A 23749-nucleotide genomic window follows, 5' to 3' on the forward strand; every position below is an offset into this window, starting at 1 on the left:
TCGAGCTAGCAAAAGTCAAAGTATCTCCGGCACGTAACTGGGAGGGACGGTGCTGGCAGTGGGCGCAGCACCCTGCTCCTGGGGGTCTACCCACAGGGACAGAAGCGCTGGAAAGGAAGGGCAGATGTTTCCAGGGCTTTGTTTGGGCAGCACTTTTCATAATGAAGATCAAACAACCTAAAAATAAATGAATGGCCATCAACACAGAGCTGCCAAACAAATTATAGTGAACCCATGGAGCACCGAGTTAGAATCAGAATTAGAATTAGACTTCTGAGGGGAGTGGTCTCCAAAAGGTACCGATGAGAAAAATGTGTATGAAAGCATTTCTGTAACATGCAAAGATCTCAAAACTCTACGTGTGTGTATGTGTGTATGTGTACCTGTGTGTGGGTGTGATGCCAATGTGTGTTCTATCTGAGAAACAGGGAGAAATGCCAAGCTACTGACATGTGTTTACTGGGCCTGTGTGGGGAGAAAAAGAGGGAAAGGTGGGTGGGTGGGTGGGTGGATGGATGGTTAGATAGATGATTGGCAGATGACAGATCAATAGATACACAGATTGATAGCTAGATGGAAAGACAGAGACAGACACAGACTGATTGATTGATTGATAGATATCAGTCAATGCACAAGCAACTTTCATTAAAGAGTTGTCTCATAAATGTAACCACATAATGAGAAGCAGACCTCGGACCCAGGCCTGCTCAGGAAGTGCTGGAGATCAAGGCTGCCTGCATCGTGTGTGACTTGGTGCCTCGCAATGAGAAGCTCACTGTCATGCAGGCCCTTCTCCAACTGTCAAGGTGGAAACCCATGACTCAGCCCCTTCTGTCGCAGAACGCACAATACCCGGGCATTCGGTGGGAAGGGGCCCAGCACTTCTGGTACCAGCCTGAGAAAGGGAACTAAAGTGGCTCTGTGTGATTAAATTAACCAGAATTCTCCTTTCACCATTTGAGGAGATGGGGATGAGGCCAGAGGCCCCAGGAGCATGGAAGACAGACAGGGGCTGGGTAGAAAGATAGCAGACCCTTTCGATCCCTACAGCCGGTGACCCACTCGCAGCCCTTCAGCGGTGGGATGCGGCCTGAGGCTCTGCGTCCGCATGGGGGACGGCAGAGCCAACAGCAGTCAGAGTATGCAAGTGAGCGGCAGGCACTGGGCAACAAGGGACTTCCAGGAGCTAGACACACAGCCCACTCCCACTGCCGGGCTCTGGGACACACCAGAGGGCGGAAGGCACTTCACTTCCTGCCATCAGGATGGACACGGGAGGGTGGGCCGTAGGGAAGGAAGGGAAGGAACGTGGCCCAGAGGGGATGGGCAGGAGGTTAGGTGCACTTTCTATACCCAGTCACAGGACAGGCCCTGTTCAGCCAGGAGGACCCAAAGAGACTCACCCACGGCACAGAGGTCTGCAAACCGGTCCTCCCCCTCCTCAGCGTGGATCAGGTCATTCCGACTCTTCTTGGTGGCTGCTCTCTTCAACACTGCTTTAAACAAGGGTGAGGAGAGGGGACGGCATATGAGCCAGCACCCAGCTCACCTGCCCCAGGGCTGGGGGGTGTCTTTCAGCTGAGGGTATGCGCATCTTCCTGGGGATCTCCTATCCCGGCCCCCATGAGCCCCTCTCAGACTTCGGAGCCAAGGGGATGAGGAATTTGGAGGGGAATGCCACTTTCCCTTTTCTCCCTGATGATGTCAGTGGCTACCAGGGAGACCAGGAGACATTTGTGTAGGGCAAGGCCAGGCTGCAGCTGGCTGCCCCAGCAGTCCACACCCCAAGGCCAGGTGAGAGCAGAGAGGTCAGTCAGGTCCGCAGAGGGGCCGGCACAGTAGAGCCCCAGATGTGGGTCCAGCTGAGGCTACAGCAGACATGGCCAGCCTCTCTGGCTTCGGCTTTGCTATGAAGAGGATAGCCTTCCTGCCAGCGGGGCCGTGCCCGTCGCCGGGCTGCTGACCATGGCCACACTGGCCCTCGTCCCTGCCCTGGTGGCCTCAGGCTGTGCTAGGAGTCCTGCCATGGCCGGCTGGGAGCTACGTCACCCTGAGCCCCGGAGACAGATCCAGCTTGGTTTAAACCTGAACTTTGAAAGCTTCTAGATTCAGCACTGTCCAACAGAACTTTCTATGATGATGGGGGGGCGCACGGGCGTCTCAGTTGTTGGGTGTCTGCCTTCGGGTCAGGTTGTCCCAGGTTCCTGGGATCAAGCCCCGCCTCGGGCTCCCTGCTCGGCGGGAAGCCTGCTTCTCCCTCTGCCTCTGCCCCTGTGTGTGTTCCATCTCTCGCTCTCTCTCTCTGTGTGTCAAATAAATAAATAAAATCTTAAAAAAAAAAAAAAAGAACTTTCTGTGATGATGGAAATGGTCTAGATCTATGCTGACCAGCCTCTAGCCCCATCTAGCTATTGAACACTTGAAATGGGGTGGGTGAGGCTGAGGAACAGGTCCTTCACTTTTATTTCACTGCAGTGTACTTACGTGTGAGCTTACACGGTCACACGTGAACTGCCATGTTGGACAACACAGCCCTCAGGGGCATGCTGTGAGCACAGCTCTGAGCCTCAGGCTGACAGGGGTCGTGGGAGAGCCCACCGCCAGCTACATCCAGTCTGGTCCATGGTACGCAACTGCCCAGGAGCATGCCATGACCTCCGGAATGGACTCTGCCCAGGACTGCGTGTGCTGCAATAGATGGGCAGCTGCCCGGTAGAGCAAGAACATCACGCACACACGTCTCGCTGGGCACAGAGTGCTAACAGTGGTCACCTACCATCCAGAGGGGACTTCTCCTCCGCATTCTTGTCTTCCTCGGCCAGCATGACTTCCTCTGTGAGTGAGACACAGCCTCAGGTCGGAGCCTTCCCATCCCAACCCCCGAGCAGGGCTCACCCCCCAGGAGCACGCCAGTATAAGGGTGCCCCTCTGCTGCACGACCCTGCCCTCTCAGCCCTTACAATTCCAGAAGCCTGTGGGGTTCATGGCTGAGCTTTTCCTGTTGAGACAGACACCCTCTGTGTCCCACAGGCAGTGCCCCATGAGGGGCGCCTGGCCTGTTCCCACGCTCATATCACCCTCCCCTGAGAGCAGCCACCCCACTAGGTGAGTTCCTCGCTGACAAGGCACTTGAGGAGGTACGGCGGGTGCCCCATATGGAGGAAAGTATGCTGGCCTGAGGCTGGGGGACAGTCAGAAACCCCAGGCTTGACAAAGCCCAGAACCAGGTGCAGAGCACAGAGCAGGCTCAGGTCAAGGGTAGGGCGCCTGAGTCTGACAGGCAGAAACTAGCCCTAGGCTAGGCCATGCCAGAAGCTTCCATTAAAAAGACCAGTGTCCCCAGAGCCAAATGGCCGCCTGGTGTCAGGACCCCAGGTGGGCTGGAGAACACAGTTCAGACACCTCAGCTCCCCTCTCCTCGACTGGTCTCACCCTCGCCATGGCCACTGACAGAGGCCAGGCCAGGAGCACTGCAGCTGCCCCTGGTTCTCACCGGCCTTGAAGATCCACTCCAAGTACCCATTGAGCTCCCGCTCGATCTGCTGCTGCCGGCGAAGCTTCAGGAAGGCCCGGCGGTTCTCGACCCTCTCACGCTCCTTGGCAAACTCTCTGCATGGTGCAGGGGCCAGAAAAGGAAGCAGACAGGGTGAGTGGGAGCACAGCCCCATGGGTGTGCGGATGCAGAGGCAAAGGGAGCCAGGGGAGGCTGGGACATGACATGCAGGCCATGGGCCGCCCCTCACCACCATGGCCTCTTCCAACCTGAGCCCTCAGAGGGCCCAGGTGAACCCTCCTTCCTCAGACTCCTCCAGCACACAGGGACAGCACCTCAGTCCCCAGAGGGGGCTCCAGAGAGCTGGGACAACTCCACATCCTCCTGCCCAGAGCAGGCCGAGGCGCACACCCTCCACGTGCCAGGCTGTCATCTGCATCCTACAGAGATCTTCTGGGCAAGAACTGCCCAGAGAACTTTCACTTTGTTTCTTCTGCTGGTTCAGACCCAGAGCCCTTGCTAGGAGGGGAAGGACAGACAGGAACAGGGCAAGAAGGGAAGGGATGGGGGCAAGCCAATGATGAAAGGAAAACATCCAGAGCCACCTCAGCCAAACTTGTGAGGCTCGCAATGACCAGGAGAGTGATCTCTGCCCTCCTTAGCCCTCAGCAGCCCAGCCCCAGCTTCCCAGACAAGTTTTTGGGCTCACACAGCCAGAAGGAAGCCATTCACACACACAGGCACACAAGCACGCCCAAGTGTATGTGCACCCAGCATCCAGCATGGCGAGCCTCTCAGCCCAGGCTTGGGGCAGGACCCAGGTCCCCAAAGGAGAGGTAGGCACATCCCCGCAGCAAAACAGCAATGTCTGTCCTCAGCGAAGTGGCCGTTTCTCCTCCAGGAGAAGCAGCTTCTGGGCTTGGTGCGGTGAGCCCAGCAGACCTAACTCCTGGCACACAGCGACGGCAGGAGAAAGAGCTCAGCTCTGGCCAGCACTGACCCAAGCTCATGACCAGAGTCCCCCAGGGCCTGAGCTGTGGCGGTCCTGGCAATGAACAGAGCCAGGTCCTGCCTGGACCTCCCATCCCTCAAAAACCCCGAATCTGCAGGGACACAGGGCCCCTCCCTTCCTCCCCTCTCCATCCAGCTTCTGTCCCTTGGCCGTGATGAGGGCAGGAGGGCCTGGGGTGCAGGGGTGGGGCACTGACAATACCACTTGAATCAGTCTGAGAGCCACCAGCAAAAACTTGCTGTAGCAATCTAGGCCCTGCCCAGAGCATCCACTTCTCAAATGGCAGCCAGCAGCAGGGCCTGTCCTTCCCAGGCATCAGTTCTCACTGCTAAGAAAGGCCCCAAGAGGAATCCCTGTGACCCTGCTCCTCCAGAAGTCTTTGTGGGTGACAGCCTGGGGCATGAGGAAGAACAAGGCTGGTGGGCTCCAAGCCGGCCCGTGGCTGGATGGAGTCCTGTAGGGCGAGCTTTTCCCGGGCCAGGCTGTAGAGGAGACATCTGGTCACGGCTGCCTTGGAGCGCAGCCAGCATGGGACCCACCTGTTGTGCGCTGACTGCCAGCTTTTGGGGCCTTGCCATTTCCAAGCCTGCCCAGGCCTGAAAGAGAACCCTGGGGTCCACCTGCTGGGCCTGGATGTCTGGGGGAGGGTTCAGCTGAGACTAATCAGGAAAACCATCCCATACCACCCCACCCTCAGAGGCCAGGGTGCTCACAGGTGGGAGGGGGACTGGGAAGTCACAAACTTCGTGGCCCTGCTCAGTGAGGAGACCCACAGCCCCACTCCCCCAGTTCTTTCTGTACATTCTTCAGGGCAAGCCACACAAAGCCACCCTAAGCAGGCTGCTCTCCCAACTCGCCATGAACGCACTTACATTCCTACCACCTCCCCACTGTGCACTGTCCTCAGCACAGAGCCCATCCTCCCCACAAGCCTGCCGTCTGCCAGCCCCAGCACCCTCTCCCCTCCACACCTTCTGGCTCCAGCTCTGAGCATCCTTGCAGCACACACACTGCACCCCTCTGGGTACCTCTGGGCCTCCACTCCAACTCTTCTCTGCCTGGGAAACCCTCTCCCCTCCTTTGCTGAGTTCATTCCTGCTCTCCCTTTGAGTCTCAATGGAAAGGCCCCTTCTCTAGGTGGCTTCTCTGAGCTCCAGGCCTCCTCCGGATTCCCCATGCAGCTCAGACCTTGCAATTCCATCAGACTAGAAGTTGTACATCCATTCCCTGTGCTGTGGGTGTGCCTGTCCCTATGCAGGTGCTTAGAAAGACATGCTGGTGACATACCCCTTCCAGGAGAGGACTGCAGCTAAGGACATGCTCCAGAGCTAGAGCACACAGGTCGTGGACCCCAACCATTGTCCTCTCAGCGGCTGTTCCTTTCCAGGCCAAAAGGACAGCTGCCCCTTGGGTCCACCAGCCTCTCCCCCAGCCTACCTCAGGAGCCCTGGGCCTGAGCAGGAACTTTCAGGGTTGGCAGGATGGAGATGTTCTCCTCTAGTCTTACAGGGGGTATGATACTAATGGGGGAACAGAGTGCAGGCCAGGCCTTCCCAACAGAGCTTCCTCAGACTGATGGAAGGGCAGGGTCCCCAGACACCAGCCCCATCTGTGCCCCTAAGCACACAGCACTTCTGTGTGTTGGCCCCATGCAGGACAGGAGAGTATGATGTGGGGCCAGGAAGCACCTTTCTTTGGGAAGGAATGTCAGCCCCTCACCCTCCCTTGTTCTCTCCTGGAGGAGCTCAGCATAGAAAGGTATCTGGAGAGGAGGAGCAAGCCAGGGGTCAAGGCTGGGGTGGAGAGCCTGGTGACCACTACAGCCAGGGTATAGGACCGCTCCCTTACCCTCCACTGTAGCAGCAGAGGGTCTCTCTAGGCACCGGGACTGCCCAAAAACCCCACCATGGACCCAGGTGAGATCCAGCAGCAGCCCCTCCCCCATCATCAGGGGACAGGGTGAAGGCCAAGTTGGGATAGAGGCAAGGAGGCCAGGGCCAGGGGATGGTGAAGAGAGAGGTCAGGAACAGAAAGGAAAGGCTGACCAGAGCTCAGGACGATAGGAGTGACCACCACAGCGTGGCCATGAGGCCAGGCCAGGCCTCACCTTTCCCACATCACACATGCCCACGTCTCATTCCACAATCTCTCCCCTTAGCCTGAGAACACAGAAGGGCAGGCAGGCAGCACACAAGCCCACATGGCCTCTTACCCTGAAAGCACGCCCAGCACCAGGTTGAGCATGAAGAAGGAGCCAATGATGATGAGAGGGATGAAGTAGAGCCAGTTCCAGGTGTTACCAGCTGCATCATTTGTCTGGAAGCAAAAAGGAGATGAGGAAAAACAAGTGGACAAGACACATAGCCCCGGATGTAGAAGGGCCCTTGGGCCCTCCTCAAATACCTGGCAGGGCCTAGGCAGGGAGTGTTCAGGTGTTTGGTGGTCCAGGCAGGACCCACATCAGACCTGCCTGCCCTTGCCCCACAGAGGTTTCTTTGAAGCTGCCTTGGAGCTCTCAAAGGACCAAGGACAATTAGCACTCCTGAAAAGCCAAGGAGTCATTCAGGGAGCCAAAGGCTCCCAGGCTACCTAGAAGGCTGCATGCCCAGTCTCTGCTTGGACATCTTTCCTATTCTTCCCAGGCTACTGGACATACCAGTCAGCTCTAAAGACATTTCTCCTGAATGGAGCCCAGGGGCACCAGGCCCAAGTCTGATCTTCTGTCTGCAACAGCTTCCACAGCTCAGAGGCAGTGAGCCCCATGCCATATTTCCCCCATATCAAAAGAAGCCCACAAGTCTCCAGGGAAGAGTTCTCACCATGTGCCTGGCTTAAGCCACAAGCCAGCACTCAGGCATGATCTAAAAACTGAATGCAAAGAAGGGCATCTCACCCAGACCTTATGACTTTTATAGCCTGGGTCTCATGACATAATACCAAAAATGTTCAGTTTTCAACTGAAACTCATTTGCCATGCCAAGAACCAGAAAAAGCGCAAACTGAATGAAAAAAGACAATCATTAGATGCCATGATGGTTAATTTTATGTGTCAACTGGACTGGGCCACAGGGTCCCCAGATATTTAGTCAAACATTATTCTGGGTGTTTCTGTAAATGTGTTTTTGGGTAAGATTGACATTTTATTTTTTTTTAAAGATTTTATTTATTTATTTGAGAGAAAGAGAATGAGAGATAGAGAGCACGAGAGGGAAGAGGGTCAGAGGGAGAAGCAGACTCCCTGCTGAGCAGGGAGCCCGATGTAGGACTCGATCCCAGGACTCCAGGATCATGACCTGAGCCAAAGGCAGTCGCTTAACCAACTGAGCCACCCAGGCGCCCAAGATTGACATTTTAATTGATAGAGTAAAGCAGATTGCCTTCCAAAAGGTGGTAGACCTTATTCAATCAGTTGAAGGTCTGAATAGAACAAAAAACCCAACTCTTCTCCAAGTAAAAGGAAATTGTCTAGTAGACTGCCTTCAGACTTCATCTGTACCATTGGCTCTATTGGGTCTCCACCTGCTGGCTTTCAGACTGAAATTGTACCACTGTCTCTCCTGGGTCTTGAACCTGCCAGCCTAAACTGCAGATTTGGACTTGCCATCCTCCATAATCAGAAGAGCCAATTCCTAATAATCAGTTGATCAATCTCTCTCTTTCTCTGTCTTCATACATATCTAAATACACATACATACATGTATATATCTTATTGGTTCTATATTTCTGGAGAACTCGAACTGACACAGACTGCCAACACTTAAGATGACAGAGATGATAAGAGGAGAAAAATCACAGGTCAATAATAAAATGACAAATTAACCAATTTTAAAATGGGAAAAGAATCTGAATACACATTTCTCCAAAGAAAATATATAAGTGGTGCAATAAGCCCATAAAAGATACTCAAAATCATAGGTCATTAGAGGAAATGCAAATCAAAGCCAAAATGAAATACCACTGTGGATAAAAAGGAACACTCATGCACTGTTGGTGGGAACACAAACTGGCACAGCCACTCTGGAAAACAGTATGGAGGTTCCTCAAAAAGTTAAATATAGAGCTACCGTACAACCCAGCAATTGCACTACTGGGTATTTACCTCAAAAATACAAGAACAATAATTCAAAGGGATACATGCACCCCAATGTTTATACCAGCATTATTTATAATATACAAGATATGTTGTGTCCACTGATGGACAAATGGATAAAGAAGATGTGATATAGATAGATAGATAGATAGAGATATATATGAATATGAAATCTTGCCACTTGCAACAATATGGCTGCAGCTAGAGAGTATTATACTAAGTGAAATAAGTCAATCAGAAAAAGACAAGACCATATGATTTCATCTGTACGTGGAATTTAAGAAACAAAACAAATGAGCAAATGGAAAAAAGAAAAAAAGAAACAGAAACAGAAAGACAAACCAAGAAATAGACTCTTAACTATAAAGAACAAACTGATGGTTACCAGAAGGGACATGGGTGGGGGGATGGGTGAAATAGGGGTTGGGGATTATGGAGGGCATTTGTTATGATGAGTACAGGGTGATGTATGGAGGTGCTGAATTACTATATTGTACACCTGAAACTAGTAAAACCCTGTAGAAAATAATAGAAATCACTTATATCATGAATGAATGAATGAATATTTTAAAAATTAAATTTTAATTTTACTAGGCTGCTTAAAATTAAAAAGACAGCCGATAACAAGTGTTGATGAGAATGTAGAGAATTTAGAATGCTTGTGCACTCCTGCTGGGATGTAGGGTGCTGCAGCCACTGTGGAAATCAGTCTGGCAACTCCTCAAAAGGTTACACACAAAGTTACCATATGATCTAGCAATTCCATTCCTAGGCATATACATAAGGGAAATAAAAATATATTCCACACAAAAACTTGTGTACATTTATTCATAGTAGCATGACTCATAACGTAAAAAAGTTGAAACAACCCAAATTTCCATCAACTGATGAAATATAAACAAAATATGGTATATTCACTTAATAGAATCATATTTGATAATAAAAGCAATGAGATACTGACACTTGCTACAACATGGACGGACCTTAGAAACACAAAAGTTGACATACCCACTATGATTCCATTTATAGGGAATGTCTAGAATAGACTAATAGACAGAGACAGAAATATCTTAACAGTTGCCAGGGGCTGGAGGATGGAAGAATGGGGAGTGACTGCTAATGGACACAGGGTTCCTTTTTGGTGGACAAAAATCTTCAAAAATTAGATAATGCTGATGGTTGCACAACCCTGTGAACATACAAGAGCCATTAACTGTATACTTTAAATTGGTGAATTTCATGGTATGCGAATTATATTTCAACAAAAGTGGGAAAAAAAATCCATAAAAGAAATCTCTAGACCCAGATTGTAGAATTCTACCAATTCTCTAAAAAAGAAATAATACCACTTACATAAACTCTTCTAGAAAATGGAAGAGGAGAAGCCACTTCCTAATTCATTTTCTAAATCTTGTATTGCCCTCATACCATACCAGACAAGACAATTCAAAAGAGAAGGAAATCACAGACCCAAAGCCCGCATGAATATAGATGCCAGAATCCTTAATGAAATATTAACCAATAGAATTAAGCAATATATACAAATAATTATATACCGTGACTATGTGGGGTTTATTCCAAGGATGTCAAGCCACTTCAAAATTCAAAAGTCAATGTAATCTACCATGTTAACAGACTAAAGAAAAAATCACATTATCATATGCAGAAAAAATATTTTATAAAATTCAACACCCATGCATGATAAAACCTCTCAGAAAAGTAGGAATAGGGGAATTGCCTCAATATGATAAAGGGCATCCACAAAAAACAAAAAAACTTGCAGTTAACATTATATTTAACAGTAAAAAACTGAATGATTTTCCCTAAGATTAGGAACATAGAAATATATCTCTTCTCCCCATTCTTATTTAATATAATGCTGGAAGTTTCAGCCAGTGCACTAAGGCAGGAAAAGGAGCTGGAAGGCATAGAAACATATGTAGGATTTGTATGCCGAAAACTACAAAATGCTGATTAAAGAAATCAAAGGTAATCTCCATAAACTGAGAGATATACCATGTTCATGGATTGGAAGACCCAACATAGTAAAGATGCCCATTCTCCCAAACAGAATAAAATGGGAAAGACCAGTCTACCTGGTTTAAAAGATTTATTTACAGCACAACTACAGTAATGAAGATTGTGTGATATTGGTAGACAGGGACACAAAGATCACTGGAACAGAAACAGACCTATGGGGCATCTGCCTGGCTAAGTCAGTGGAGCAGGCAACTCTTGATCTCAGTATTTTGAGTTCAAGCCCCACATTGGGTGTAGAGCTTGCTTTAAAAAGGAAAGAAAAAGAAAAAACAGACCCACACAAAATACACCCAACTTTTTGGGCAGAGGTGCAAAAGCAATTCAATGGAGAAAATATAGGCTTTTCAACAAGGGGTGCTAGAGTAATTGGACATTCATAAGCTCAAAAGGTAAAGAAGGAAGAGAGGAAAGAAGGAAGGGAAGAAGGGAGGGAGAGATAGGAAGAAAGAGAGAGAGAGAATCTCAACCTAAACCTCACACTCTATACAAAAATTAACTCAAAATGGATCACAGACTTGCATGTAAAATGTAAAACAATGAAGCTTACTTTTAAAAAAGCAAGCAAAAATCTTCAGAATTTAGGAGTTGGCAAAGAGTTCTTAGACTTGACCCCAAAAGCCCAATCCACAAAAGGAAAAATTGATAAACTGGACTTTAACAAAATAAAAAATGCTTGTTCTGTGAAAAAAAATGCTTGTTCCATGAAGGACCAGGTGAAGAGTATGAAAAATCAAGTTAATGACTAAGAAAAAATATTTGCAAACCACATATCTGACAAAGAACTAGTTTCTAGAATATATAAAAATTCCAAAGTAAAATAACAATCCAAACAGACTGTGGACAAAAGATATGAAGAGAGATTTCACTGAGGAAGATATACGAATAGCAAATAAGTATGAAATGATGCTTAACATCGTTAGCCATTAGGAAGTGCAGACTAAAACCATAATGACACATCAGTACACACTTACCAGAATGGCTAAAGTTAAAAACAATGACAACATCAAATACTGGTGAGGATGCTACATTATTCACACACTGCTGGCAGGAGTGTAAAAGGATACAGTCCTCTGGGAAATTTTTAATTTCTTAAAAAACTAAACATGCAACTGCTATACAAACCAGAAATTGTACTCTTAGGCATTTATCTCAGAGAAATGAAAATTTATGTTTGCACGAAAACCTGTATACAAATGTGTAGAAGAGCTATGTTCACAATAGCCCCAACCTGGAAACAATCCAGATGTCCTATAACGGGTGAGTGTTGAGCAAAGTATAAAGTCCACCACACCACAGAAGACTGCTCAGGGATTGAAAAAAAAAAAAAGCCAACTACTGACACACAGTAATCTGGATGAATCCCCAAAGAATCACGTGAGTGAAAATAGCCAATACTAAAAAGTAACACACAGTATGGTTTCATTTACATAACCTCTTTCAAATTACAGCTATGGCAGACAGATTAGTGGTTCACAGGGATGGGGGGGCAGGGTAAGAGAGAAGTGGGAGTGGCTACAGAAGGGCTACAGGGGTTCCTGCTGGGTTGCAACCTTCTGTATCTCCACTGTGTCAGTGTCAGCATTCTGGTTGGAATACAAGCCTTCTTGTATCATTAGAAGATACATGGGACCTCTCCTTAGATTTCCTACAACTGCATGTAAACCCTCAATTATCTCAAACAAAGTTTAGTTTTACAAAAACAGCCAATCCCCATATCTCCCTGCAGTTACCTCCCACTACTGGGAAACTCCTTGCAAGAGCTGACTCTATCTGCCATCCTCATTCCAAACTGCCTTCTCCTGCACACTCCAAGACTTTATCCCCACCTCTGACACTGCTCTTGTCAAGTTCAGCAGCATCTTTCTCGACCTCTCAGCAACATCTGACTTGGTTGATCACTTTCTGAAAACTCTTTTCTTGGCTCTACTTCCAACACAGCTCATGGTGGTGTTCCTACCCTGCCTCAACAGCTCCACCTTGGTCTCTTTTGCCTGCTCCTTCTTTCCTACTTGGCTTCTGAATGTTGGAATTCCGCCAACAGCCAAGTTTGGAGAGGGCTCAGTCTTTGCCCTTCTTTGCTTCTCCTTCCACACACTTTGCTGAGACAATCACATCCTCTCTCAAAATGTTGAACACTATCCATGACCTCAGACATCCTCAGCCCTGCCGTCTCCTCTGAGGTCCCTGTCACATACCCAGCTGTATATTCAGCATCCCCCTTGAGTGAAAATAGTTCTCTGAAACATTATGTGGTCAAAGCAGAGTCCTTGGGCTCCACTACTACTCCACTGAAACAAAACAGCAAATATCTCGCTCCCAAGTCTCCCTTCTCAAGAAAAGGCACCACCTCTCCCAGGGCTGAAGTCACACCCTCTTTGGTTCTTCTTTCCCTCACACTGCACACCGAATTGACGAGCAAGCCCTCCCTGTGCTCAACACACAGCCTTTGCACCCATATATCTGAACGCCCCTTCTTCAGATCTTTATGTAACCAGTACAGTGGGCATATGCAAAACCATATGTATCTACTCGTAAACCAACTTTATTTACCTCCTACTGTCCCTTTGAACATATTCCTGTTCCTGGATAAAAATTTGGTTAAGTCCTGTGACTTTTCTGATAACTCCTGGGTGATAGAAGTTCTACAATCACTTCAAGTAGAAAACAGTCTCAATTCAGTGATTAAGTGTCCGGTCCCAGGTGGCAATAAACTACTTAACATGCTTTGTGCTGAGAATATCCACTCTTTCAGCTGCCTGCCACAGCTGGCGGCTTTCACGGGGAGATGGGGCGTGGTCCCTCTTTGCCCCTCCACGCCTAACACTGTTCCTTCTTCCTCAGCTTGCTGTTGGGTTTCTGACCCCAACACCCTCCAAGCAGGGGAGGGGGAGGAGGGGGCAGGCGAGTTGTGCCACGCGAGGCGCTGTCCTGAGATCATCTCTTCTCTCTGCGCCTGACAGAAATTTCCTGCTGACTTGTCTCTCACAAGGCACTTCTCTGGGTTCTTTTAGGACCCATTTGACTTCACTTACTTTTCAAATTGCAGGCAAGCCATTTCTCCCTCAGTCAGAGAACTACCCCACCCACCACTGCCAGTTTTTCAGCAGTCATTCTAAACAGATGTTCTCTGCTGAGACTTCATCATCCCCCTGGTCAGAATTTAAAAGGGCTCCAGGCTGCCCACTACCCCCTGGCTACAGCCGGTCCATGAGAAGCACTCACACACCCTCCTCCCCTGTTCCCAACATCAAGGGTTCTCTCCATCTCTCTCTGTCCGCCCCACTGCTGCGGGCAAATGGCTCCTGCCCTCGACGTACAGGCACTGTCTTGAGCCTCCACATTCAAGGAGCATGTCTGAAACGGCCATAAAAGCCGCACTCACTGGGCTGGAGGAGAAGGGTATGTTCTCTCTCCAAAGAACCCCCTTTAAAAACCCTGTCTGATTTGCAACAACCCTCCCTGTTAGTGTGGAGAGTGGACCAAGATCATGGCCACCTACCTGCTCTGGGCACCAGCCTCATAGCTCACCACAGTCATTGTATCCTGATGCCTTGCCAAACCCCCAACGCACAATCCCATAGCACCTGTATGTCTGGCTTCCAGACCTTGCCAGGCCTTGCTTTCACAAGGTTCTCTAGCTCATCACTCCTTGCTCCTCATCCTCCTTTGTTGTCTTCAAAGCACTTGCCATTATTAGGCCTTTATGGAAGGCCTCCTGCTCGCCACTGCACAAGGAGCATCTCGGGGAGTGCCCAGAGAATGGGTTCCATGGAAATATGTGTCTGATGAATCCTCTGTGGCTCTCTTGACCAGTGCCTCCTGCCCCAGGGTCAAGTTCCTGCCCAGCCCCTCCCCCACAGGGCACAGACCCACCAGTCTGAGTCACCTGGGCCAATGGCCAAGTCCCAGTGGGCACCGAAAGCTGCAGAAACCTGTTCTAGCAGTCTTGTTCAGGTGGGGCTGGCAGGGATGTGGCCAGCTCAGAGCTATTTTTAGGGTCCGTCTTTGGGAAATTATTCTTTGATTGGCTGCAGGAAGAGAACAGCCAAGCTCCTCATAACCGCCTTTGTGCCCATTCCTCTTTTCCTCAATTAAAAAGAGCCTGTCATGAGACACGACCCCCACTCAAAGAGGGATGTGGTTCAAGGGACTTTGGGCCAGCTTTTCCTTACCTCCTCATCCTTACCCTGTGCCAGCTTTACCAAGCATTTGCTGGACGCCCAGCCCTGAGACCTACCTGGGTCTTTATGAGCCCAGGGAGAAGGCACAGAGCAAAGGGTCCCAGTCTGTCCCTTCCCTCCCACCCATCACACCACCATCATTTCCTCCGCAGGCTCCTTGAAGCTGAGGATCATGGGGCTCCAGGGGCTGGTAGCCCAAACCCCACCTCAGCTCACAAGTGGCAGGCTCAACATGAAGTATGTTGTACCGCGGGGTCCTCCTCCCACAGTAGCCCACAGAGCACACTCTATAGCTGTCCAGAACACAGCCATCTACTAGCCACACCTTTCCAGACAAACCTTCCGAGACTCCTAGCTTGTGTGTACCTTCTTTCTCTACCTCCCAAAACCCCTGAGGGCCTAATTTAACTGTGCTCATGCCCTGGCGGCTCACAGGGCTATGGGGGGTGGAAGGTAGCTAGGGCTTTCGTCACATAAAAGAAGAGGCAGCGTTCTGCTCAAGCATTCGGGGTAGAGCCCTCCAAGAAGAGCTTCAGGTGGAGGGGAGATGGGGGAGCAAGACGGGTCACCAGGCAAGGGCCTTAGATCAGCTTCTGTCCTGGACACCAACCCAGACTGCCAGTGTGATGGGCAGGCACTCTAATGGGCAAGAGGGTCAAGAGCAAACAGTACCAGAGAGATGCAGCAGAGAAGACAGAAATGCGCAGGACACATGCTCTGACCCCACAATCCCAGCGTCATCAGAGAGGTCTCCCTACACGCCAGCTCCGTGCGGCCCTGAACCCTGCCCTGCTCTGTCTTCATCCCACAGCCTAGGGACAAGGTGAGGCCAGCAGGCTCCACTTCCCCTCACTCCATCCAGAAAACCCAGCAGGGGTGGCAGTGCTAAGCTGCTGCTAGTCTCAGGACCTTGAGCAAATTAAACAAGCTCTCCATGCCTCAGTCTCTTCCTTGTGTGATGGGGTTCTTGAGATGATTCTATGAGTTAACAGGGATGAGGCCCTTCACGCAGGGCCTAACTCGCAACAAGCTTGCAGGGAGCCTGAGGGTCATGCTGCGGCCATCTTGACCATCAGCCGTAGCATCTCTGGAAGTGTCCGCCTGGCCCTCACTGTTACTTTCAGACGAGAAGCTGTCCTGGAGACTCTAGGACCAAGGTCCAGAGTTTGAGTAGACAGCAATGATAGTGGGCCCTTGGTGGAGCCATCTGAAGGAAAGGCCTATATTTCATCCAACGGTGGACAAAGGAGCTTGGGACTGGGCAGAGGCTCTTAGGTCAGAAACATCACCCCAAATGAGACCCAGGAGCTCCAGGGCCCATCCACAGTCCCAGAGCCAAGACGCAACTCACGTTGTAGAGGATGTCAGTCCAGCCCTCCATGGTGATGCACTGGAATACCGTCAAGATGGCAAACAGGATATTGTCAAAGTTGGTGATGCCGAAGTTGGGCCCTGGCCAGTACTCCCGACATTCAGTGTCATCCTCACACAGCCGGGCTGGGGCCTCTTTGCCACAGGGAAAGTCACCCACTGGATCTGGATCTGTAAAGAGAAGAATGAAGCAACAGACCCTGAGCCCAGAAACACCAAGTTCTCCAACCCTGCTGGGATTCCTGGGCCACAGAGACTTCGGCGGCAGGGGTGGGGGGTGGCGCACGGGAATCAAGCACCAATGGAAATCCTCCCTCAACTTCCCACCATCCCTCCGTGCACCGACTCTCTCCCCCTGCCTACGATCTGCCTTCCCCTGAGCTCAGACCAACCTCTTCCTCTCGACTAGAACCTGCCCCTCACTGTTTACATATTCACCTGAAAATCGAAAAAGACAAAGTCCTAACATTTGATTCTCCCTTCCACTACCACCCTAATTTCTCCTTTCTCTCACAGCCAAGCCACCACGAAGACTCCTGACATGCAGATCTGCCTGTCACTCCGGAGCCAGTACCAAGCTGGAGTCAGCCACTGCGTTCCCTGCTCATCAGGCAGGTTGGCTCAGAGCTCAACCCACATGTGCCCAGAGGATGGCTGGGTGCTGCAGCACCCCGGCCTCACTGCACTGGCCCCTGCAGAGTCCATATGCTTCCACCAGCCATGATAAGAGGTTTTTGAAAATCATGAATGATTTAAATTTTAGTAAAAGCTTTCTCTGCATCGATTGAGATGATCATATGGTTTATCTGCCTCACTGCAAAATACACCCAGAACCCGACCCATTCTGACCACCTCCACCAAAACAGCCTGGCCACAGCCATCATCTCCCCTGGATGGAGATATTAACCTCCTACTCGAGCCTGTTTCTGCCTTTGCCTTCCTGGAGCACCCAGAACAATGAGATGACATCACTCCTCATTCAGAGCCCTCCACCACCTTCCTGACTTCTCTCTGAATAAGACTCAGAGTTCCCACCACAGCCACGAAGCCCGCATGATTTCCCCTCTGTTCTCGCTGCTCCTCACTCCGGCCTCTGCACGCACTGTTCCTTGTAACTGGAGCTCTCTGGCCCAGTGGCCACCCAGCAATCCCTCTCACTGCCCTCTGATCGCTGCTAGGTGGTCACCTCAGGAGAGAGGCCTCCCCTGGCTGGTCTCTGTGAAGCAGGCTCCCAAATTATTCTATTGCAAATTCTCCTGTTGTTTTTTGCTAGAAGTTACTACAATCTGTGATCATTGTGTGTATGTGTTTCTTCACGTATTTGTGTTTTCCAGGTTGCGGTGTGTGTCCCCAACCAGAACATAAGCTCCACCCCATTCACCTGGCACCTAGGGCAGGGCCTATCTCCAGGATGAATGAGTCGGAGGGGTGCTGCCAGGCCTCACCTGTGCTGTTGGGGAAACAGGCCTTGTGGAATTTGCCCATGTAGAACTCGAGGCCGATGATCGCAAACATAAGGATGGCGAAGAAGAGAAGCAACCCGATCTGCAGGAGTGGAACCATGGCCTTCATGATGGACTTGAGCACCACCTGCAAACCTGGGCCAGAGCAGCCACGGCAGGGCAGGTCAGGGCAGAGTGGGCAGTGCAGGAGCTTGGGTAGGGTGTGGGCAGACCAGCCAGAGCCTGGGCTGGGCAGCACTGGAGGTCCTGGGGCAAGGTGCTGAGCTGGGAGCCCTCAAAGTAGGGGATGGAGCAGGGAGTATGGGGAAGCTTGAGTCTTGAGGGAAGAGCATGCACTTACAGGAGAGTCCTCGGGATAGGGGACCAAACATAAGTCTTGGAGGGAAGTGGACTGAGCAATGTCATAAAGCAGGGGAGAAGCAGGGTGTGGGGTGTCAGAGTATGAAGTCTGGGGAGAGATGTGGACCTATGGAGGGCTCTGGGGGGGGCAGTGGGAGCAGAGAGTCCTAAGGGGAAAGGTGAGGGGGTGCTGGGAGAGAGAAGCAGAAGATTCTGGAGGCTGAGAGCAGGAGATCTTGGGAGGGAAGTACAGGAGTTCCCAACAGGCCCAATTCCTTAGAGACCTGAAGCAAGGGCCCCGCTCCCGGGAGTGCTGGACCACTAGCCATGAGGCATGAGTCTGTCCAGGCCAAAGGAACTCAGCACACAGAGGAAGCTCAACCCCATGACCCCCTTCCCACCTGGCCCCAGATCTTAGATACAGGCCTTTGCCTTCGCCTGGCAGGGTCACGGGGCAGAATGGGGGCTTCCCTACAGTGGCCTCAGGGGAACACAGCCCTAGGTCCCTGCCCACCTGGGGCTCTGAGAGAAACCCAACACCAAGGTAACCCTGGCCATCCTCCTGCCCAGGCTTGGCTCCTTGAGCAGCTGAATCCAGGAGCATGTCTTAACCTGGCCCCAGTTGTCCACGGCTCTGCCAAGCCTGAGCCAAGAGAGGTGGTCCTTTGCAGCCTCTGGCTATCTTCTCAGGCATCCTGCCCACCACCTTCTCAATCTCTTATCTGTACTTTAACCCGAGAAAAAGAAGCAAAGAGCTGGAAATATAGCAGAGGATATGAGGAGAAGAAAAGCTTCCACCTGGGGAAGCCAAGTCAGGGCAAAACAACAGGGCCACTTTCTGGGCTTTCACAGAGAATTTCAAGGCCCCTTCACACCTGGTTCCCGGGGGTCAGGAGCACTGAGCTTAGAGTCACCAAAGCCAAAGGGGCCAATGGTTAGGGCTTAACTGTGTCCATGGCCATGGTGGAGTTGGGGGAGGAGGTTAGTGATCCAGGTAGGCTTGGCGTAATTGCTCTTGCCAGACTCACTCGGAATCCCAGACACCAACTTCAGGGGCCTGAGCACGCGCACAGCCCGCAGGGTCCGCAGGTCAAAGTCAGTGCCAGCCGTGGCCAGGATCCTGGCAGGAAAAGAGAAGGAGGGAACTAAAGGCTTCCATATTCAGGTGAGAGACCATATGCCCCACCACCCTATGTCCTGTCTCCCAAGAACAGTGACACCATTTTGCCTGTGTCCTCCACTGTCCAAACACAGGGCTGGCACAGGGTATGAGACTTGCCAGGCAGGAGGAGGCAGGGACTCAATTCAGACGTCCCCAAAGTAATGTTAGCAATGGCTGTTTCCAGCGTGACCATCCCTCCAGCTCGAAGGAATCACCCTGAGAGGACACTTGGTCTCTGGCGCCTGGCCTGGCCTTGAATCTGCCCTACAACTACATCCAAGCCAGAACCAGGTCCCCAAACCAACTGCAACTGCACTGCCAACAGCCTCATAAGAGGTGGTGAGGAATGGAAAGAGGGGTAAAACAGAGACTGAGATTCCTGAGCAGGCACCACACACACCCTTCTTCACCTTCTTTCAGGAGAACAGTGAGGTGGGGCAGGGAAGGTGGAAGATAGGGTTCAGGGGACTCAGGAAAGCCATCATAATCAGTTCCATTAGCAGAAAACATTCCAATGTCTCCCATTTCAAAAAAAACAAAAGCTCTGATATCTACCTCTCAGCACGGCACGTTCCTCTGCTCCCTTCACACCAAACTCAATCAGAGTGTCAGTCCTGGGTCTCCCCCACCACCTTATCTTCCTGGCCCCATTAGGCTCTCACCCGCACCCTTCCATGATACGTCATTCAAGCCTGTGTCTTGCCAACTCCGGAGGTCAAGTCTCCCTCTCTAAACAGTTTCTTCTCTGCCCTTTTGTCAACTCTCTCATTTCTCTCGAATTCTTCAGGAGCCCCTCCAGGTCTCGACTGCCACCTTTGCCTCGTCCACCAGACTTGAGAAGTGGATGCCCTGGGGCTCACTCCCAACAGAATCTACGCCATAGCTCTGAATACCACAGCATGCTTATCACTCATAACCGCACATCTTTAACTCAAATCTAGAACTGAGGACTCATACATCCAGCTGCCTTTTTAACATTTCCACTTGGTTATCAAAAAAGTGTATCAAGCATTATATAATTAAAGAACTATTTTTTAAACGTTAATGTTTAAAAGTGTTGAAACATGTATTTCAATGCTTAAGTAGGCCAGACCTGTTCCATTGTGGTGACTAAGAACTTTGATTCTTACCCCCAGCCTTGCTTCTTCCCCAATACCCACTAAGGGAGCACTGTTCGTCAATTGTTATTTCAGCCAAAACCAGGGCTTCACCCCTGACTCCTCCCTTCCCCTCACTTTACATTCAATACACGAACAATCCTGGCAGCTCTGTATCCTGGACTCTTGGTGAAGAAGGCTTTGTGCCCCCCTGCTCGAGATACGTGGCAGTGAGAATAGAAATTGAGATGGAACTATGGTCAAAATAAGATGAAACTCTCAGTGGAAAGGAAAAGAGAGGCAACCAAAAAATAATCTATTCAAACCAAAAGTCCAGAGCACATGAAGAAACCCAATAGAGACATTCAACTATCAAAATTGACTACTGGAAGATTAATTTTGTTCTGATGACATCAACAAATTATGAAACAAACACAGCCAGAAATAGGTAGGGATTTTAAAGACTAGCTAGTTTTGTCAATAAACAAATAGTTATGAAAATAATATCAATAATAAATTACACTCTGGGCTGAAGACACGGTTTAAGAGCATTAATGATTTGGAAAATAGTACAGAGGCTAGTACTGAAGAACTCACCCACAGACATCAAAAAGCCAAAGAAGGAACATGAGAGAGAAATTGATTCAAACAGAGGTTAGATCATATGCCCAGCACACATCCGGTGTGAGCTGTGGAACAGAACAGGGGAGATGGTGAAGAAGCGACATTTGAGGAGGTAGCAGGTGAGAAATTCACAGAATTAAAAATGACTTCTCAAATTCAAAGTGCACTACAAGTACCAATCAAATATAGAAAGTACATCCAACTAGAAACAGGGAGGAACTGCAGAACATCAAGCATAAAAAGACACCCTTAGAATTACCAGAAAGAAAAAGAAAAGACAAAATATCTAGAGAAAAGGATAATTAAGAGGAAAGAAAACTTCACTTTGGCAAAAATATGTGTCAGAAGACAATCCAGTTATACCTCCAAAGAGCAGCAGAAAGTAATAGTCACCTTAGAACTTTATATCCAGCTAAACTGTCAATGAAGAGTGCGGGCAAAATAAACATATTTTTCAGATATAAAAGAAGTCATCATCCCAGATTCCACCACAGTCGAAAATTTCAGCAAAGCTCCTATCAGAATGGAAGGATTGAATACCAGATTCAGTAAGGCTACATAGGATTAAAACAAAATTAGCAGCTCTGGGGCCCCTGGGTGGCTTAGTCAGTTAAGCGTCTGACTCTTGGTTTCGGCTCAGGTCATGATCTCAAGGTCGTGAGATCGAGCCCCAAGTTGGGCTCCATGCTGGGCATGGAGCCTGCTTAAGAATTCTCTTTCCCCCTCTGCCCCTCCTCCCACTCACACGTGTGCACGCTCTCTCTCTCAAATAAATAAATAAATCTTTTAAAAAAATTGGCAGCCTTGATGTGTTATACAGTTCTAATCTCCTGTATCTTTCCTGTCTCATCTATCTATCAAACTCTACTCCTAACAAATAGAGAACGTAGCCTTTTTTGAGTACATGGGACTATCTTTGAAAATTGCCAATGTCCAGGGTGCCTGGGTGGTGCAGTCATTTGGGCATCTAACTCTTGGTTTTGGCTCAGGTCTGATCTCAGTGTCGTGAGATGGTGCCCCACAATGGGCTCCACGCTCAGTGAGGAGTCTGCTTGAGTTTCTCTCTTCCTCTCCCTCTGCCCCTCCCTGCCTTGAATAAATAAATAAATCTTTTTTAAAAAAGAGAAAATTGCCCATATCCTACATCACAAAAAAACCCTCAGCAAATTTCAAAGAATTAGTAACACACATTATTACACTTCTGCTATTCAATAAATGTATTTAAATGAGAATACAATTATAAAAAATACTGTAAAAGAAAATTCATATGTATAGAAACCCCCAAAATGCACAACTAAATAACTCGTTAACTAAAGAAGTAAAAAAAGGAATTACCAAATATTTAGATTCCATCAACAATGAAAATACTACATATTACAATGTGTGGGGTTCAGTTAAAGTGATGTTTAAGGGGAAATTTATAAACTTAAATGATTTTATTTTTTTAAAGATTGAAAATAAATAAACCAAGCACAGAGATGCAAGAATCTTAAAAAAGAATAGCAAAGTAAATTTACAGAAAAGAGAAAAATGGAAAAAATAAAGGTTAAGTGTAGACATGGTTCAATCAGAAAATAGAGAAATAGGGGCGCCTGGGTGGCTCAGTCGTTAAGCGTCTGCCTTCGGCTCAGGTCATGATCCCAGGGTCCTGGGATCGAGCCCCACATCGGGCTCCCTGCTCCGCAGGAAGCGTGCTTCTCCCTCTCCCACTCCCCCTGCTTGTATTCCCTCTCTCGCTGTGTCTCTCTCTGTCAAATAAATAAATAAAATCTTAAAAAAAATAAAAAAGAAAAAGAAAATAGAGAAATAATAGAAAGCTGAATCTGAAAGTTGAATAAAATGAACAAGCTTCTGGCAGGAATCATCAAGAAAAAGAGAGTGCACATATCTGTACACACCTGTACACAGATACACACATATACAAAAACACATGACACTTGCACACATGGGCATGTATGCACACACATGTATACAAGTGTACGTTAATGTATTTATATACAGGGAACATAACTGCAGACAGGAGAGATTTTTCGAATCACAAAAGAATATTATTAACAATTTTATGTCAATGTTACAATTTTGATAATATGGATATATCCCCCCAAAATGGAAATTATCAAAAGTAACTGAAGAAGTAGAAAACTTGAATAAACCATGAACAATTGTATTAGTTTTCTATTGCTGTGTAGAGACTTACTACAAATTTAGTAACTTGAAATAGTACCTATTAGCTCACAGCTCTGCAGGTCAAAGTCAGGGCACACTGCAGCTAGCTTCTCTGCTTAGGGTCTCACAAGGCTGAGATCAAGGTGTCAGCCAGTTGCATCCTCATCCAGAGGCTAATCTAGGGCAAGTCATGCTTCCCAGCCCCTTCATGTTGTTTGCAGTAGGAATGGAGTTCCGCTGTCTTGCTGTCAGCTGGAGGGCCTCTCTTAGCTCCTAGCAGCCATGCTCAGGTCCTCGCCATTTGGCCCTCAAGAGTCCATCTCACACCTCTAAACTCTCTGATTTTATGAAAGGCTCAGTCCCTTTAAAACGATCACCTAATTAGGTTGGTCCTTTTTATTTAACTCAGTCAACTGTTTAGTAAACTAACGATGGCAGTGATATCATATCTACAATCCTTCCCACACTCAACAGGAGAGGACCACAGACAGGGATGGAAACCTTGGGGGCGTCTCAGAATTCTGCCTACCAAACCATTTACAAAATTGAATTTGGATTCAGGTTTCCTCTGGCAAAACATCTGATCCAGATAATTGTATGAACGAGTTCTATGAACATCCAAAAAAAGATAATTTCTATGTTATACAAACTGTTTCAGAGAATAAAAATACAAGAAAAGCTCCCCAACTCATTTTATGATCCTAGTATAAT

General features: G+C 48.8%; 1 protein-coding gene across 14 annotated transcripts in view; it reads right to left on the reverse strand.

Moving 5' to 3' along the window:
• CACNA1B (calcium voltage-gated channel subunit alpha1 B) overlaps positions 1-23749 on the reverse strand; it is a 136008-nt gene that overhangs the window by 79625 nt on the left and 32634 nt on the right. For 11 of the 14 annotated variants that reach the window (XM_073890002.1, XM_073890007.1, XM_073890008.1 and 8 more), the window contains exons 4-10: positions 19018-19109; positions 17633-17785; positions 16168-16358; positions 6718-6821; positions 3494-3609; positions 2777-2833; positions 1404-1496 (exon numbers count right to left, since the gene is read on the reverse strand). In XM_073890002.1, coding sequence (XP_073746103.1) covers positions 1404-1496; positions 2777-2833; positions 3494-3609; positions 6718-6821; positions 16168-16358; positions 17633-17785; positions 19018-19109 — 806 coding nt within the window. Of the gene's footprint in view, positions 1-1403; positions 1497-2776; positions 2834-3493; positions 3610-6717; positions 6822-16167; positions 16359-17632; positions 17786-19017; positions 19110-23749 lie in introns of those variants that run through there. The other 3 variants (XM_025864905.2, XM_073890001.1, XM_073890010.1) reach the window with 2 other exon arrangements.

The sequence above is a fragment of the Callorhinus ursinus genome, unplaced genomic scaffold (genome assembly GCF_003265705.2).
Source record: "Callorhinus ursinus isolate GAN/ISIS: 27379988/994484 unplaced genomic scaffold, GSC_fseal_2.0 scaffold125, whole genome shotgun sequence".
Taxonomy (NCBI): Eukaryota; Metazoa; Chordata; class Mammalia; order Carnivora; family Otariidae; genus Callorhinus; species Callorhinus ursinus.